The sequence below is a fragment of the Orcinus orca genome, chromosome 8, assembly GCF_937001465.1.
Source record: "Orcinus orca chromosome 8, mOrcOrc1.1, whole genome shotgun sequence".
Classification (NCBI taxonomy): Eukaryota; Metazoa; Chordata; class Mammalia; order Artiodactyla; family Delphinidae; genus Orcinus; species Orcinus orca.
Window position 1 is genome coordinate 91599911 of NC_064566.1, and position 15991 is coordinate 91615901.

At 37.2% G+C, this 15991-nt stretch overlaps 1 protein-coding gene across 1 annotated transcript; it reads left to right on the forward strand.

Annotated features, from left to right (window-relative positions):
• Window positions 1-4703: 4703 nt before the first annotated feature.
• LOC101286205 (NXPE family member 2) lies at window positions 4704-15857 on the forward strand. Its single transcript, XM_033434552.2, is given in 5 exon segments — window positions 4704-5441; window positions 10767-10836; window positions 12511-12718; window positions 13097-13431; window positions 13433-15857. Coding segments are annotated over 5 exon segments (1419 nt in total). The 5' UTR covers window positions 4704-4836; the 3' UTR covers window positions 13634-15857.
• Window positions 15858-15991: the final 134 nt, after the last annotated feature.

Here is a 15991-nt window from a genome sequence, read left to right on the forward strand (position 1 = left end):
CAAAAGATATATCTGACAAAGAACTGTTATCCAAAATATACAAAGAACCCTTTTTTTCCCCTCTAGGATAATCTGGCACATTTTCATGTGAAAAAAAATTAGAAACCACTTGATACATATATAATACACACACACACATGGAAACTGAAGCATCTATCTGTAGAATCTGAAATATGAGCTTTTAGATAGGGCTGTAGCTGTAGATAGCACATCAGTTCCCACACTGAAAGATTCCCTTATTTATCTCAAAATTGCCGTGGGAAATGCTAGCTGTGCAATACTAACCATCTTCTCCCGAGGGAAGAGTCTACCATTGCTTAAACATGAAATTTATCTTTACTACACACATATCCTTTGCCAAACCCATCTGAAAAGCTATTTATTTGGAAGGTTTATTTGATCAATCTACTTTGTAGCCAAAACACCTTCTAGTCCTGCAGTCAAATTTTGGAGCATATTTTCAAGCAGAACTGGATTCCATACGTTAAAAGATAAATATGAACTAAAACTTAGTAAAACAACCCACAGTAACCACATCAAGATGAAAATTTCACTGCTAAGCTACGTCAAAATTATACTTATGTAAAAGGCACAAAATACATACATATTAAAAATTTATGGTCAAAATAAACCAGCTAAGCTGTTTAATTTATTCCCTTCTTGTCAACCAAAGAACTTCTCTAGTGTGTAGTACAATTTAGTGGTTAAGACTACAGGTTCTGGAGCCCACCTCCCTGCTTTTGAATCACACTTCCCACCACTTACTAGCTCTGCATCCCTGGCCAAGTTATTTAACTTTCTCAGGGCCTCAGTTTCACTTTCTGTAGAAGAGGGGAAGCAGTCCTACTAGTTTCATAGGGTTGTTGTGAGGATAAATTAGAAAATACAATTAAAATGGTTAGAACAGCATCAACGCATAGAAAACATTTGCTAATCATTATTGTTAATAATACAGTAATTTTTCATTTTATTTCCCAATTTCCATCTAAGTCTTCCAACTTAAAATATAAAAAATTGTTGTTAAGTGTAGATTGGGTGTGTCTAGCTTTTGTCTCCACATGTCTCCACAGCTAACACAATACAGGGTGCATAGCATGGATTCACTACATATTTTATGGAAGAAGAAAGGGAGGGAAGGAAAAAAAGAGAAATGAAGGAGGGAGGGAGCAAAGGAGGGAAAAAAGAGGAGGGGAAGGGAGGGGAAAGGAGAAGAAAGGAGAGGAGAGAAAATAAAGGAGTAAAACTGAAAATGTATAGTCAGGAGTAGAAAACCAATAGTAATATGGCATGAGTTCACGTTTGGTAGTAGAACTCTCTTAATAATTTTACAGGTAACTTGATTGTTCTTTATCTAAATCTACTTACTTAATACTTTTGATATATATGTACGATCACAACTGTTTGAATACATTACAAGTGTGCTTTCTGGTTAACTTTCCCAATATTTTAAAGCATTTAGTTCATTTGGTTTATACACACACATTGAAAGGTATGAGGAAAAACACAGAATGAAGCATAAATTCATGTACACAGGCTAATTCAAAGTTAAGCTTTTAGACTTGTTTACCCTAAAACCCACTTCCGGCTTTCCGACCAATACAGAGGTGCCTGAAGGCTGGTTGGATTGGTGAGGACTGAGGCAGCTTCTGGAATTTCTGAGCAGCTCTAGTCAGTACAAGATTGCTCCAGTAGTCTTCAGTTACATGGACAGTCTGCTGTGGCAAACAGATGTCTCACTATTGGATCCTCCAACCTGGCTCAGTGACCATATTATTGGGTTTGCCTTTGAGTACTTTGCCAACAGTCAGTTTCATGACTCCTCTGACAAGGTCTGCTTTATCGGTCCTGAAGTCAACCAGTTCATTAAGTGCACTGGCAACCCAGTTATTTAAAAAAAAAAATTCATAGGTAGATATTAACCAAACCATTAGGTGTTTAATTTGTTAATTTAAATATGCTATGATCTTAACAAGAAGTAACAAAATTGTTATTCTATTTAAGAGAAAAAAATTTTTTGGAAGCAATTATTTACCAGATAGTGAAATTATGATCATACATGATAATAAAAAAGGATGACAATAATGTAATAAAATGTAAAAATAAATTCAAAACATGTAATTATCCTGCTAATTTAACTAAATCTAATTAGAATGAATTTGGGTAGTCTAAGTGATCTAGTTTGGCTGACCAGATTTTTCCTTAATAAAATAGTCGATTTCTCTCTTCACTTTGTACCTGATAAACTTAGTACAAATGTATGTGTTTATAATTTGAAGTGATGTATTTTCATGATTTTCCAGTAATGCTAATTCCTATAGAACAAATATTTTCTCAAAATATTTCTCCAATATTTTCTCAAAATTGATGGTGTATTTTTATCCACTAAATAAACATTTTCTTGTTTAAAAAAATAGAATTGAATATTTAGATAATGAAATTTTGGAGAACCGTCTAAGATTAGAAGCAATAGAATTATGTCACAAAGGAATTTTTCAGTGGTTTAACTATAAATTTAAATACTTTTAAAAATGTCAGGATATGAACTGATAAAATATTTTCTGCAAAATTGAGAGACTAAATGTTAAGATGTTTGTTATATAAAGAATTGATGTCAACCGAGAAATTTAAAAAACATTGAAATCAAAATAAAAAAATCAACAAAGGAAATACACCATATTGAAGAGAAGAGATATATTAGTAAAACCAGTATTTGAGGGAAAATAAAGTTGAAACACACTAGTATTAAAATAAATGTAATTTAAAACAATAGTATGTCTCCATTTTCACCTGTCACATTTGCAAATAATTTATTTTATTTTTTAACATCTTTATTGGAGTATAATTGCTTTACAATGGTTTGTTAGTTTCTGCTTTATAACAAAGTGAATCAGCTATACATATATATATATATATATATATATATATATATCTATATCTCCCCATATTTCCTCCCTCTTGCATCTCCCTCCCACCCTCCCTATCCCACCCCTCTAGGTGGTCACAAAGCACCAAGCTGATCTCCCTCAGCTATGTGGCTGCTTCCCACTAGCTATCTATTTTACATTTGGTAATGTATATATGTCAATGATACTCACTTTGTCCCAGCTTACCCTTCCCTGTCCCCGTGTCCTCAAGTCCATTCTCTACGACTGTTTCTTTATTCCTGTCCTGCCCTTGCAAATAGTTTTAATGACAATGTTTTATAATTTAACCACCAGTATTTAAAGTGATGAATTTTGTAAGGGAGACTTAATTGAGATATCCAACTCCTTTCTCTTGGTGAGCAGACAGCTATCCAAACTCCTCAGTCAGAAAACGGATTTTGTATGACTCTTTTATTCAGGCAACAATCCAATTATTAGAATATGATATATGTGATGTTATATAATTGTTTTGGCATAACGAAATATCTTGTTCCAGAAAAATCTTTGACTATAGTTATGACAGGGGAAATAAGACACCTGGGCTTCAAGCCTTTCTGTATAAATATTAAACAGCAGTCGACTTAAAAAGCAAAACAAAGCAAAACACAAACAAGCCAATTAAGAAACAAACAGGGGTGGTTTCCAGACCCAGCTTCACCTATGTCATTTTAAGCCATGGCTAAATGTACTTCCATGGAGCTTGAGAGATCCTGGGACCTGAACAGACTTAAATTGGTAGTAATATTTCCTCCAATTACCTCATTGTCCAGGTGAATTCATGGCATTCATTGTCAGCTAAACAAACTTTGGATATGACTAAATATGTCTCTCAGTACTCTTGTTAAGGAGCATTATACATAACTCTTACACTTTGCTGCAATGATAAAAGAGACACTGGTGTGGCATGACAGCTAGTCTTACATATTGCTGGTGGCAATATAAACTCTTGAGAATACAATTGACAGTCAAGAAGAATAAAAATGTTTATATTTTTACTTTGGGTGATTGATAACTTAATTCAATAATATATGATCTGGTACTTCCATCCCTAGGAATCCATCCTAAGGAAGTAATCCATCATAAGGAAGTAATCCTGTACATGAAAAGTTGGAAAATATCCAAATGTGATGTAAAATGGAGATGAATAGCTATAATCCAATTGTCCAATATCATTGGCCACACAACCCATTTTACATCCTCTTGATGGAGTATCATGTAATCATTAAAAATGATCATGAAACGTATGTAACAATATTAAAACGTTTATAAACCATGGTATATTATCTGCAAAAAAAGTATTAGAACTATATTTTTAGTGTGATTACAACTAGATAAAATATATGTATAGAAGGAAAAAGAAAGGACATAATAATTAAAAAATACTATAAAGATAGCAAAGCTTATGTAGGATCATATTTTTTAAAATATGCTGTTTTCCGTATTGTCTATAATATGGCTATATGATTTGCATAAAGAAAAATAGGCCAGATAAGGAGATGGTGAAGGGAAACACAAAAATCCAATCATTAAATAGTATATAATTATTCTATATATTTAATTTTTAAGCCAATGACTTCTAGAAGAAATCATCAGCTGGCAGCACAGGAAGTCACATTTCATGGAAATTAATCCTGTGATTCCAAAACTGAAAACTGGTTAGAATCCATTTTTGATATGTGATTGCATCTACTGAAATGTATGTAAACTAAACCATAATAATTTATGTTGAAAAACAAGCCATATTATTTGCTGATAATATAACCCTTTTCTCTTAGTACTTCAGTTCTTGTTCAGCTTGAGAAACCCTATCTCTCTGAATCATTGGAACACCTTCAGAAAGTCCTTCTACCCAGAAGCACCACTGGATCCAGAATTTTCACCAACAGAGACTGAGCTGAGAATAAAGGGGATCATGGAGAAGCTAGACCAGCTGATCCCACCCAGACCCTTCTCCCACGTGAGCTCTACCACCAGCGCCACACACAGTAAAGCCACCCTCCTCAGCCCTCAAGACACATACTGCAGGGGGGATCAGCTAGACGTCCTGCTGGAGGTGAGGGACCACTTGGGACTCAGGAAGGAATATGGCGGGGATTTCCTGAGGGCCAGGATGTCCTCCCCAGCCCTGAAGGCAGGCACTTCGGGAAAGGTGACAGACTTCAACAATGGCACCTACCTTGTCAGCTTCACCCTGTTCTGGGAGGGCCGGGTGTCTCTGTCTGTCCTGCTCATCCTCCCCAGTGAAGGGGTGTCGGCTCTCTGGAGGGCAAGGAACCAAGGCTATGACAGGGTGATCTTCACAGGCCAGTTTGCCAATGGCACCTCCCATGTCAATACTGATTGCGCCCTGGTTTTAAATTCAAGTGCTGAACTGTGTGAGAACCTGCACTATCGCGACCAGGAAGCCTTCTACTGCGTGAAGCCTCCACGTGTTCCCTGTGAGGCACTGACCCACGTGACCACCAGGAATGCAAATATTTCCTATCTTAGAGGGAAAGAATGGATCATTTTCCGCAGGTAAACGGGCCTTCAAACACAATCATCAATACAAAGAGGGAGACTTAGTTTCAGAACAACACTGCCTAATAACTTTTCTTAATCAAGCTCCCTTATGTTGACTAGTTTATAATCAGAGATTCAGTGCAGATGGTAATATATTCACAGGGTCCCATACAGGTCACCTCTACAACTGTGGTTTTATTCATCCTGAACTATTTGCTAAAAGGAGTACAACCAATGAAGCAATTCATGTAGGTCTATAGTTCTCCAGAGTTTGTAATACTTCCAGATAGGAATTTTCTGGAGACCAGTATTTTCTATAATGTGTTCCATGGAATACCAATCCTATAGAGTGTTAATGGATGCTATGCAAAAACAAAAAAAAAGAACAACAACAACAAAATAAAACAAACAACAAACCCAAGGGGAAGAAATGCTATCATTATTTAGTCTACCTCACCCTTTACATCAAATGAATCACCAAATCCTGTGAATTGTACCTCCCAAGTATCTCCTGAACCAAGCCATTTCACTCTATTGCTGTTGCCTCTATCCTTGTATAAACTATCATTCTACCTCAATTAGGTTATTACAACAATCTCCAGAAATGTTTACTTTCTCACAGCCTTGTTTCCTTCCTATCCACTCCACACCCAGACTAATGTTTACTTTTACTTGCTCAAAACACTTAATGTGATCCCATTGCTTTAAGGATGAAATCCAAACCCTTTAATATGTTTACAAGGACTTACCTAGCTCTGAAGCCCCTTATCTCACCTTTCTGCTGCCTTGCTCTCTGTCAGTCAAATTGAACTCCTTTAATTTCACAAACGGACTGTGGTGTCTCTCAGCTCTGGCATTTCACAAGCCTTCATCTAAACATCATTTCCTCTATGTTTGGGTAAAATGCTAGTCTCATACTCTTCCACTGCATTCTATTCTTCCCCAATCATAATACTCATTACACTATTAAATTTCAGATATATATTTTATACCCTCTGTTAAATTGTAAGCTCTGTGAGGCAATAACTGTAACTATTTTTTCACCATTCATTCAATTTATAAATAGCACATTCTATATTCCAGACACAGCTCTAGGTGTTGAGAATTTAACATTGTAGTTGGGTAGAAAGACAACAAACCAATAAACAAATAGATTTGTAATATAAAGTCATCAGAATAAGAGATCTGAATGTGATGGTGAATGCTATTTTAAAAGCGTGGTCAGGTAAGACCTGTCTTGAGCACCAATCTGAGGATGGGTCACTTGAACAGTAACCTGAATGAAGTGAAGAAGAGAGCCTTGTGAATTATGGGAGGAACACTATTTCAGGAAGAGGAATAGAACCTGAAGCAATGGCATGCTAGAATGTTCCAGGAACCATGAGGAGGACCAGGGAGGCTGGAATGCAATAAGAGAGGGAGAAAGGAAGTCAGGCGAGTAGGCAGAGCCTTAGAGTATCCCTTAACTTTAGTCTCTATTCCTTCAAGTGAGATGGAACACAAAACATTTCCCAGAATTACTTGACTGTGGACCACTTATTTATTTATGTATTTATTGGCTGCACCGCGCGGCATGCAGGATCTTAGTTCCCCAACCAGGGATCAAACCTGTGTTCCCTGCATTGGGAGCACAGAGTCCTAACCACTGGACTGCCATGGAAGTCCTGGACCACCTATTTAATGGATCATTTTCAGGGATTGTGATTCCATAGTTTGGTAAATGCTGCTGTAGAAAGGTCTTGGTTTTCGAGAAGAGCAAGTTGGATATCACAATATCCTGGAAATTCAAGTTCAAATGCAATTCAAACATTATGATGACACAAGGGGAGGGGGTAGGATACAAGAGACCTTACCTGGCTACAGGATTTCCTTTCCACTCCTAGGTCACCTTTACTTCTTTTTGTTTTCTTGGTCAAGCTGTGAAAAAATCCATTTATCCTATGGCTCAGCCAAAAGAGGCTGGACTTTTTCAAATAAATATTTTACTGAAAACTAAAGGAGACATAATCATGGAGACATAAAGGCCTAAATAATTGCAAAGACAGAGACCTCCCTGTCTTGAAGGTCTGAGAACCATGTCTTAACTCTATGGGCAGAGACTACCTGTGCTGATTCCATATTCCTTGTTGGCCACATCTGCTCCCTCTTGAGATGGTCCTCCTTGCAGCTTGGGTTGGAGGAGCTCTCCTTGCACACTCTCCTGGCTGCTCTCAGGAAATGCTAAGTCCCTGGTCTGGCAGATCTGCAGATCTGTATTTTGGGTCTAATCATGCTTCTCAAGTGAGCTATGTTCATGACAATAATCTTCCTGACCCCATTTTACTTCCCCAAAGACACATTTACTTCCTGGATCCCCTGCTCTATTCAAACCATCTATTCTCCCCCGCCTCCATCCCCCCTGCCCGCCCCCCACCCCCAATGCATGGAAGTAGATATCTCAATCTTCTCAAAGGTGATTTAGTGCCCACACAAGGAACAGTTGGCTTCATTGGTGATTCTGGATCCAAGAACTCTCACTATCACTAAGCTCTAGTGCCCCTTCTTAGGCCCACGCCAGGTTCTGTGGCATCCTTCTTTCCCACAAGTCCAGGGACTAAGCCTGTTTCTCTTTCATTTGTCACAAAGTAAATACATTTTCCTACCAGGGTTCTCTCTCCCAACCCTAGCTGCAGAATCAGATGTTACCTCCTCAGATACTCACTTCTTCAAAGTTAAAAAAGTCTTTTTTCTTCTTAATTTAAGAGTTTTATTGAAAATCATGATGGGAAAATAAACAAGGGGCATCACATGAGAACACATCACACAGGCAATAAGTTGTTGACAATTCTTTCCGTTTCTGTTATGTTTCTAATACTATGGACCCCTTCTGAAATGTGATACACAAGCACACTCAATACTAAGACAAGACACATTGAAATGAATGCCTTTATACCATGAGTACATATTTTTTTTTGTTTTTTTAGGGTTTTTTTTTTTGTGTTTTTGCGGTACGCGGGCCTCTCACTGTTGTGGCCTCTCCTGTTGCAGAGCACAGGCTCCAGATGCGCAGGCTCAGCGGCCATGGCTCACGGGCCCAGCCGCTCCGCAGCATGTGTGATCTTCCCGGACCGGGGCACGAACCTGTGTCCCCTGCAACGGCGGGCAGACTCTCAACCACTGTGCCACCAGGGAAGCCCCATGAGTACATATTTTTAATCCTAATTTTAAGGTCCCATCAAAGTTTGGCTTTGGTAACAAAATTTACGAGGTAGCTGGCTATTGGTCTCTTTTGTCAACTTCAACCTTACCTGGAACGGATGTAGAAGAATCAGTGTTTCAAGTTTTAAAGTTCAAGTTTTCCACTGAGACAAATTTTAATTTGTGCCAAATAGAGGTCTGATAAGCGCCTCAGTAAGATACTCTGGAGCGACTATGGTTGGCCAGAGTAGGTAGCGTCTAGTAAGTGGCAGAGTCAGAACTGGAATACCTCTATCCCCTATTCCAAAGTCGGTAGGCTATAGCACAGTCTCTCATGACTCCATCGCTCTATGCAGCCATCACTGTCCAGATACCCCAGCCTCTCTGCTCTCCAGCCCTCAGATGCCCTTGATAAAGAAAATATTTTTCACTTGACCTAAAAAAATCCTTTCCTGTGATTCCAGCAATCCCTCTCAGTTTTTGAAAATGTGTCCTTTGTCCCTCCTGGAGATCTCTGTGGCTCTGGGCCTGGAAGTCCTTCTTTCCCCCAGATGGATTTCATTCTGATGAAATGAATTTGATTGATCAGTAAAGTGACCATCTTAATTGGTAAGACCTATACCTTGAGGTGAAACTCACTGTGCCAGGGCCTTGAAATATTATAGTGAATAAAATTTGACCTACTTATTCACTATAATATTTCAAGGCCCTGGCACAGTGAGGTCTCAAGGAGATAACAGAGAACAGAAAATAGACTCCTGGGGGGATTTGTGAAGGAGAGTGCAGGGAGGAGAGGCTGGAGAAGTAGATACTCATAGGAAGTGTTATGCTAGTTGAGGACCTTGGTCCTTATCCTGCAGGTTGATGATGGAAAGTCATGGAAAGATTTGGTGTAGGGGAATAAAACAGGCAGCACAGAGGATGTATTTAGGTGGGATAACCCAAATGGGCAGAAAGACAATATTATAACAATCTAGGACATAGTTCTCAAAGTAATGTCCTTGTATCAGCAGCCTCAGCATCACTTGACAGTTTGTTGGAAACCCAAATTTGTGGACCCCGCCCCAGAACTAATTTTTTCTAGCTTTATTGAGGTATGATTGATAAATAAAAATTGTATATATTGAGGGTGTACAGCATGCTGTTTTGATACACATATACGTTGTAGAACAATTACTAAAATCAAGCTGATTAACATATCCATCACCTCACATAATTTGCGTTTTTGTGTGTGTGGTGAGAACTCTTAATATCTACTTTCTTAGCAGATTTCAAGTATACAATACATTATTATTAACTATACCCACCATGCTGTATGTTAGATCCCCAGAACTTGGTCATCTTCTAACTGAAAGTTTGTACCCTTTAACCAACATCTCCCCACTTCCCCAACCCTCAACTCTTCGCAACCACCATTCTACTCTCCGTTTCTACTCTCTGAGTTCAAATTTTGTAGATTCCACATAAAAGTGAGATCATGCAGTATTTGTTTTTCTATATCTGGCTTATTTCATTTAGCAAAATGTCCTCCAAGGTTATCCATATTGTTGCAAATGCCAGGACTTTCTTTCTTAAGGCTATTGTATATATAAACCATATTTTTCTCTACCCATTTATCCATTGATAGACACTTAGGTTGTTCCCATATCATGGCTATTGCGAATAATGCTGCTATGACCATTGAAGTACAGAGATCTCTTCAAGTGCCCAGAACTATCGAATCAGAAGCTCTGAAGATGAAACCCAGCAATCTGAGTCGTAACAAGCACTCTAGATGATTTTGATGCACGGTCGAGTTAGAGAAGTACCTGCCTAGGAAAATGTCCATGAAGGACTGAATTACTACGAGTGGTAAATGTGGAAAGGGTGGCTTGTGGTAGAAAATCATTTGGAAGGTAAAATCAAAGAGATATATATTTGATTAATTGCACAAAGAAGGTGAGTGACTCTCTGGATCTCTGCATTCTTGTCATCAGTAGGAGAACAGTTTTATAGAATCTTGGCCCGTCTATTTCCTGCAAAATATCTAAAATATATCAAAATAAAGAAAAAAGTATTTGTAGAGAATTGAGAGTGGTTTGATCCCTCTAAGTCCCCCATGATTCATTCTTACTTTAACGTCTGGACAGCTATCAGGCTATTTTACTTTCCCATTTCTTGAAGTTCCAACATGGGGCTTGAAATAATGAAGGACTTTACCTCCATTGAGGTCTTGCCATGTAACAAGTCTATTGTGTTCATAATTTATCCATTTAAAGGACATTCTTACTTTAAGAGATATTTCTTGAACATTAACCATTTCAATCTTTCATTTCCTGGAATAAATAATATTAATCATCTTGGGTTTTGCAGAAGGGGTTTTATTCTTGGAAATATTTTCATATCAATTTAAACCAATTTTCATCTTGAGTCAGATATAAAAGTCTAGGTAACCCTTCATTTCAGCTGCCTTCTCTCAAAATGTACAGGTTATTTGTACTTGTATTTCAATTTGGGATTTGTTCCTGAAAAGCCAATAATTGGATACTGGTGAAAATGTCTCAAATGAACTACAGAGCTAGAAAATCTCTCTTTCAGCCAAACCATCTCAGTTAAAGTTCTATGAACTAGCAATTCCTGTGAATATTTTAAATTTTATCACATAAACTTCAGTGGTCAATACAAAGCCATCTCACTTATCAAAGTGATGTTTCTGCTATCCTGAAAGTAAAGTCAACTTCAGAAAAGCAAATTACTTCTGTTTTAACAGTCAATGGGATATGCATTTATCCATTGCCCTTTTCTCATATATTTTAGCACATGTTTATTGAGGGCCTACTATAGGCAAAGAACTTTGCTAAATCCTGTGGAGATATAAATGGATCAGGAACCCAGACCTAAAGCTCACAGTCTATGGGAAAGACAGATTCCTTCTCTGCCATGGCAACCATTGTCCATACCCAACATTTACACCAAAGAAAGTTCTTTGACCCTTGAAGCCACTTGAGTCCTCTTAACACCCCTGTGGTTTCTCTCTTGCCTGGACAGTCATTTCTAGTAAAGTCAGGCAGTTTCTTATAAGACAGTGCCAGACTTATTTTAGGAGCCATTTATAAACCTGATATAATTCAATATGGATAAACTTAAGTCCCTAAACATATACCTCAAATCTGAACAATGTAGGTTGATGACAAAAAGATGTGTTTTTTAAGTGGCAAAATAAAAAATGGCCTGAGTCACACATGGATGGAAAGCTTGATATGAGTCAGTGAATTCAGCTTAGGCCACTTCAAAGTGGAATATTCGGAATAAGCAGATAATGTTTCTCTCTTTTTCTGCACTAATCAGACCACACAGAATATTAAGTTCAGTTCTGGGCACAAGAAAGAAACATTGAAGGAGTTTTCCTATTAACTAGAAAACATGGTTCTGATATATACAAAAATAAACAATGTGTAATAGTCATTTTGTAAAGGTGTTCAAGCTTTCTCCATGGATAAGGAGTTTGAGGAGGAGAAGATGTCCAGTCCCCCCTGGCCAGTGTCATGGGTATGATATTCAGCTGGGCTACCGAGTCCTGCTCTTTTGCCACCACACATTTCCCCCTGATTTTGGCTAGCTGTCTCACAACTGAGTGACATTAGGGACAAGATGAAGCCCTGGGAAACATTGCAAATGCACAAAGAAAAAAATTTAACCCCAGTCTAGGAAATACCATTCATTATTGGGATTATTCAAAAGTGAGAAATTTTAACTCATCCCTTAACATGAACTTATTAAATAAATATTTGGGAAGAGAGGATGGCAGAGACAGAGAAGGGTGGAGGGAAAAGGGGAAAAAGAGGAAGAAAATGAGGAAAGTGTTGCTGAAATAATTTGTGATAATAAAAGTTGCTGACTGTGGGAGTTTTTATTGCCAGAGAGTGAGAACATAGAAACAAACTGTCAGCTTGGCAGGAAGACTCCTTTTCCCAGCGGTTATACTGTGAAAAGAAGGTGGATTGCAGCATTTTGCAAACAGATCGAGTTAAATGAAACAAAAAATATAAATGACTGCTTGAAGAGAAAACTTATTTACCTCATGGGAGATTCAACACTGCGTCAGTGGATTCACTACTTACCAAAAGTGGTTAAAAAGTATGTATTTTATTTTTACTTTGAAACTATAGTTGCCTTCAGAGGTTATTTTTATAGAATTCTTTGCTTCCCTTTTCTGACGTTTATTATTTTTCAAAATTTGCCAAGTATTTGGATTTGGGCTTTTAATAAAAAGTTAAATTTTATTTTCTTCATTCACAAATATTAACATTTTCTTCCTCTTTCTCTATGCTGATAATAAGTTCAAAATTTTGTTAAGATTTGAATGCATCTGTTAAAGTTCCCTTCCTCCCACAGGCAGCAGTGCTCTTAGAGTTAGAAGTGATCTTGGCTAGAATTTTACAAATACGTGCATTTAAAAATTATATCATTATTTTCCTTTTGCTAAAAGATTTATTGATTTTTTTCCCCATCAGCCTTAAAATGTTTTGATCGTCATGGAGCTGGGATCTTTAAAACACATGTGCATCTGGATGCTGAAAGACATATTTTGATTCAGTGGAAAAAGCATGGTCATCCATTTATAACCAAAAATCTGTTCTTAGTGAAGGATGAAAATTATATCCCATTGGAAATTGACCGGGTAGCAGGAGACAATGACACAGCCATTGTCATCACTCTCGGTCAGCACTTCAGACCCCTCCCCATCAAAATCTTGATCCGTAGGGCCATCAATGTTCAAAAGGCCATTGAACATCTATTCTTGTGAAGCCCAGAGACCAAGATGATCCTGAAAACTGAAAACACCAGGGGGGATGTCTCAAAATGCAGAGATGTTTAGTGACTTTCATGGTTATATTCAGAATCTTATCATGAGGGATGTTTTTGTGGATCTCAACGTGAGTATTATTGATGCCTGGGACATGACTATTGCATATAACACTGATAATGTTCATCCACCTGATTATGTGATTGGAAATCAGATTAACATGTTCTTAAACTACATTTGCTAGAGGAAAAATACAAAAAAAGCCAGTACCAGCCATTCTCTATAGATGACCTCACTTATACTGCAAGGATGGTTTAATGAAATCCAAGGTAGGAGGAAACAAAATAAAAATAATTATTGTTAAAATATACGTAACATAAAAATTACCATTTAAACCATTTTAAGTGTACAATTCAGTGGCATTAATGACATTCACAATATTGTGCAACCACCATCTTGATCTATCCCCAGAATTTTTCATCATCCCAAACAGAAACATCGTATCCATTGAACAACAATTCCCCTCCCCCCAGGCAACCACCATTCTACTTTCTGTCTTTATGAATTAAACCATTCTAGGTAGCTCATATAAGTGGAATTGTATAGTATTTGTCCTTTGTACTGGCTTATTCCACTTAGTATAATGTCTTTAAGGTTCATCCATGTTGTAGCATATGTCAGAATTCCCTTCCTTTCTTAAAGCTGAATAATATTCCATTGCATTATGTGTATATCACATTTTGTTTATCCATTCATCTGTTGATGGACACTTGGGTTGTTTCCATCTTTTGGATATTGTGAATAATGCTACTATGAAGAGGAAACCAAATTTGAAAGATTGTTTCCAGTACTGAGTATGATGACAGAACAGCAAAACATCATCATTCATAGTTTGATTTTAAGAAATGTAAGGCCTGGAAAGGAGCAGTCTAAATGATTCAAGTTTACAGAAAATGTGAAATGTAGGAGAAAACTTAGTGAAATCATAATAACAGTCTTTGTGCTTAAGATAATTATTTGAAATTTGGTAAACAGTTTTTCTCTAGATTTCAGTAAGAATCGGAGATCACAGTCCAAACCCACAAACTCATTGAGACAAACCAACTAGTATTATGTCAATGTACAGACCCTACAACCCTGGTTCTTGCTGATCTTAAAAGTATGAGATGAGATCCTCTCCAGAGGACCTCAAATGACTTTATAAGCTTTGTCTCTAAACTGTCCTCTCAGAATAAAAGTATCCTCCATTTCTATTAATATACTTGAGGTCACATGAGTGGAAATATTGTTACTCCAGGGTGATTTCTTTGTTTGGACTGTGTTTCTTAGGGAGAGGAAGTGAAATTATAGTACTGTAACATCAGTATAAAGGTCAATCCATACAGCTTAGGACGAGGCTCCTCTAAATAAGGAAACACACATTAGAAATCTTTTCTTTTGGTTCTAATTCTTCGCATAGGAAACTTTCAAAATAAACCTAAGCGTTCTTCCAATCATTGCACTCTTAAATGCTTATATGACTTATCATTGTCCCACCAAAGTTACCTTAAGTTCGTTTAACCTAGTTCTGGGTTGATAGAATTTCCAGTTTTGTTACCATTACTCTTCTCTGATTGCAATGAAGTGTGTCTGTGTCATTCCACAGCATGTTTCTACCCCATCTCTCTCCTCAAAAAATTGAATGCTCTAATTTAAATGTGATAAATCAGCATCGAAAAATGAGGGTCTATTACTTCACTTGTTCTAAAGCTGAACTGTACAATATTATAGCCATTAGTCACATGTGGCTGTTTAAATTAAAATTAAATTAAATTAAAAATCATTTCCTTGGTTGCACTAATCGCATTTCATGTTCAGTAGCCACATGTGGCTAGTGGCACTGTACTGACAGCACAATATTTACTTACATTTGTCTCTGGAGATTATTTTTTAACGTTTTGTTGTAGTATTTGAATGTGTTTTTAATAATAAGGCCAATGATATATTGTAGTTTTTTACGGTGAGTAAAAAAATTATTAAATGTTGCTAAGTGTTAAACTCTTGACTTCTAAGCCATTTTCTTCTGGTTCAGTCTTTTAAAGAAATCCTGGTACCTATATAGTTCATAATTCTTTGGCCTTGAAGTGATAGCTTCAGATTATTACAGATATTGACTATGTTGCTTGTGTATTTACAAGACTTGAGCAAGCCATTTGAAATGTAAAGATATTCTTTACTGCTATTATCAAGTCTCTTTCAAAAGCCCATGTATGTATAAGGAATGAAACTAGAAATCAATAACAAAAGGAAAACAGGAAAATTCACAAATACATGGAAATTAAACAGTGGACTCTTTTTTTTTAACATCTTTATTAGAGTATAATTGCTTTACAATGGTGTGTCAGTTTCTGCTTTATAACAAAGTGAATCAGTTATACATATACATATGTCCCCATATCTCTTCCCTCTTGCATCTCCCTCCCTCCCACTCTCCCTATCTCACCACTCTAGGTGGTCACAAAGCACTGAGCTGATCTCCCTGTGCTATGCAGCTGCTTCCCACGCTATCTATTTTACGTTTGAAAGTGTATATATGTCCATGCCACTCTCTCACTTTGTCCCA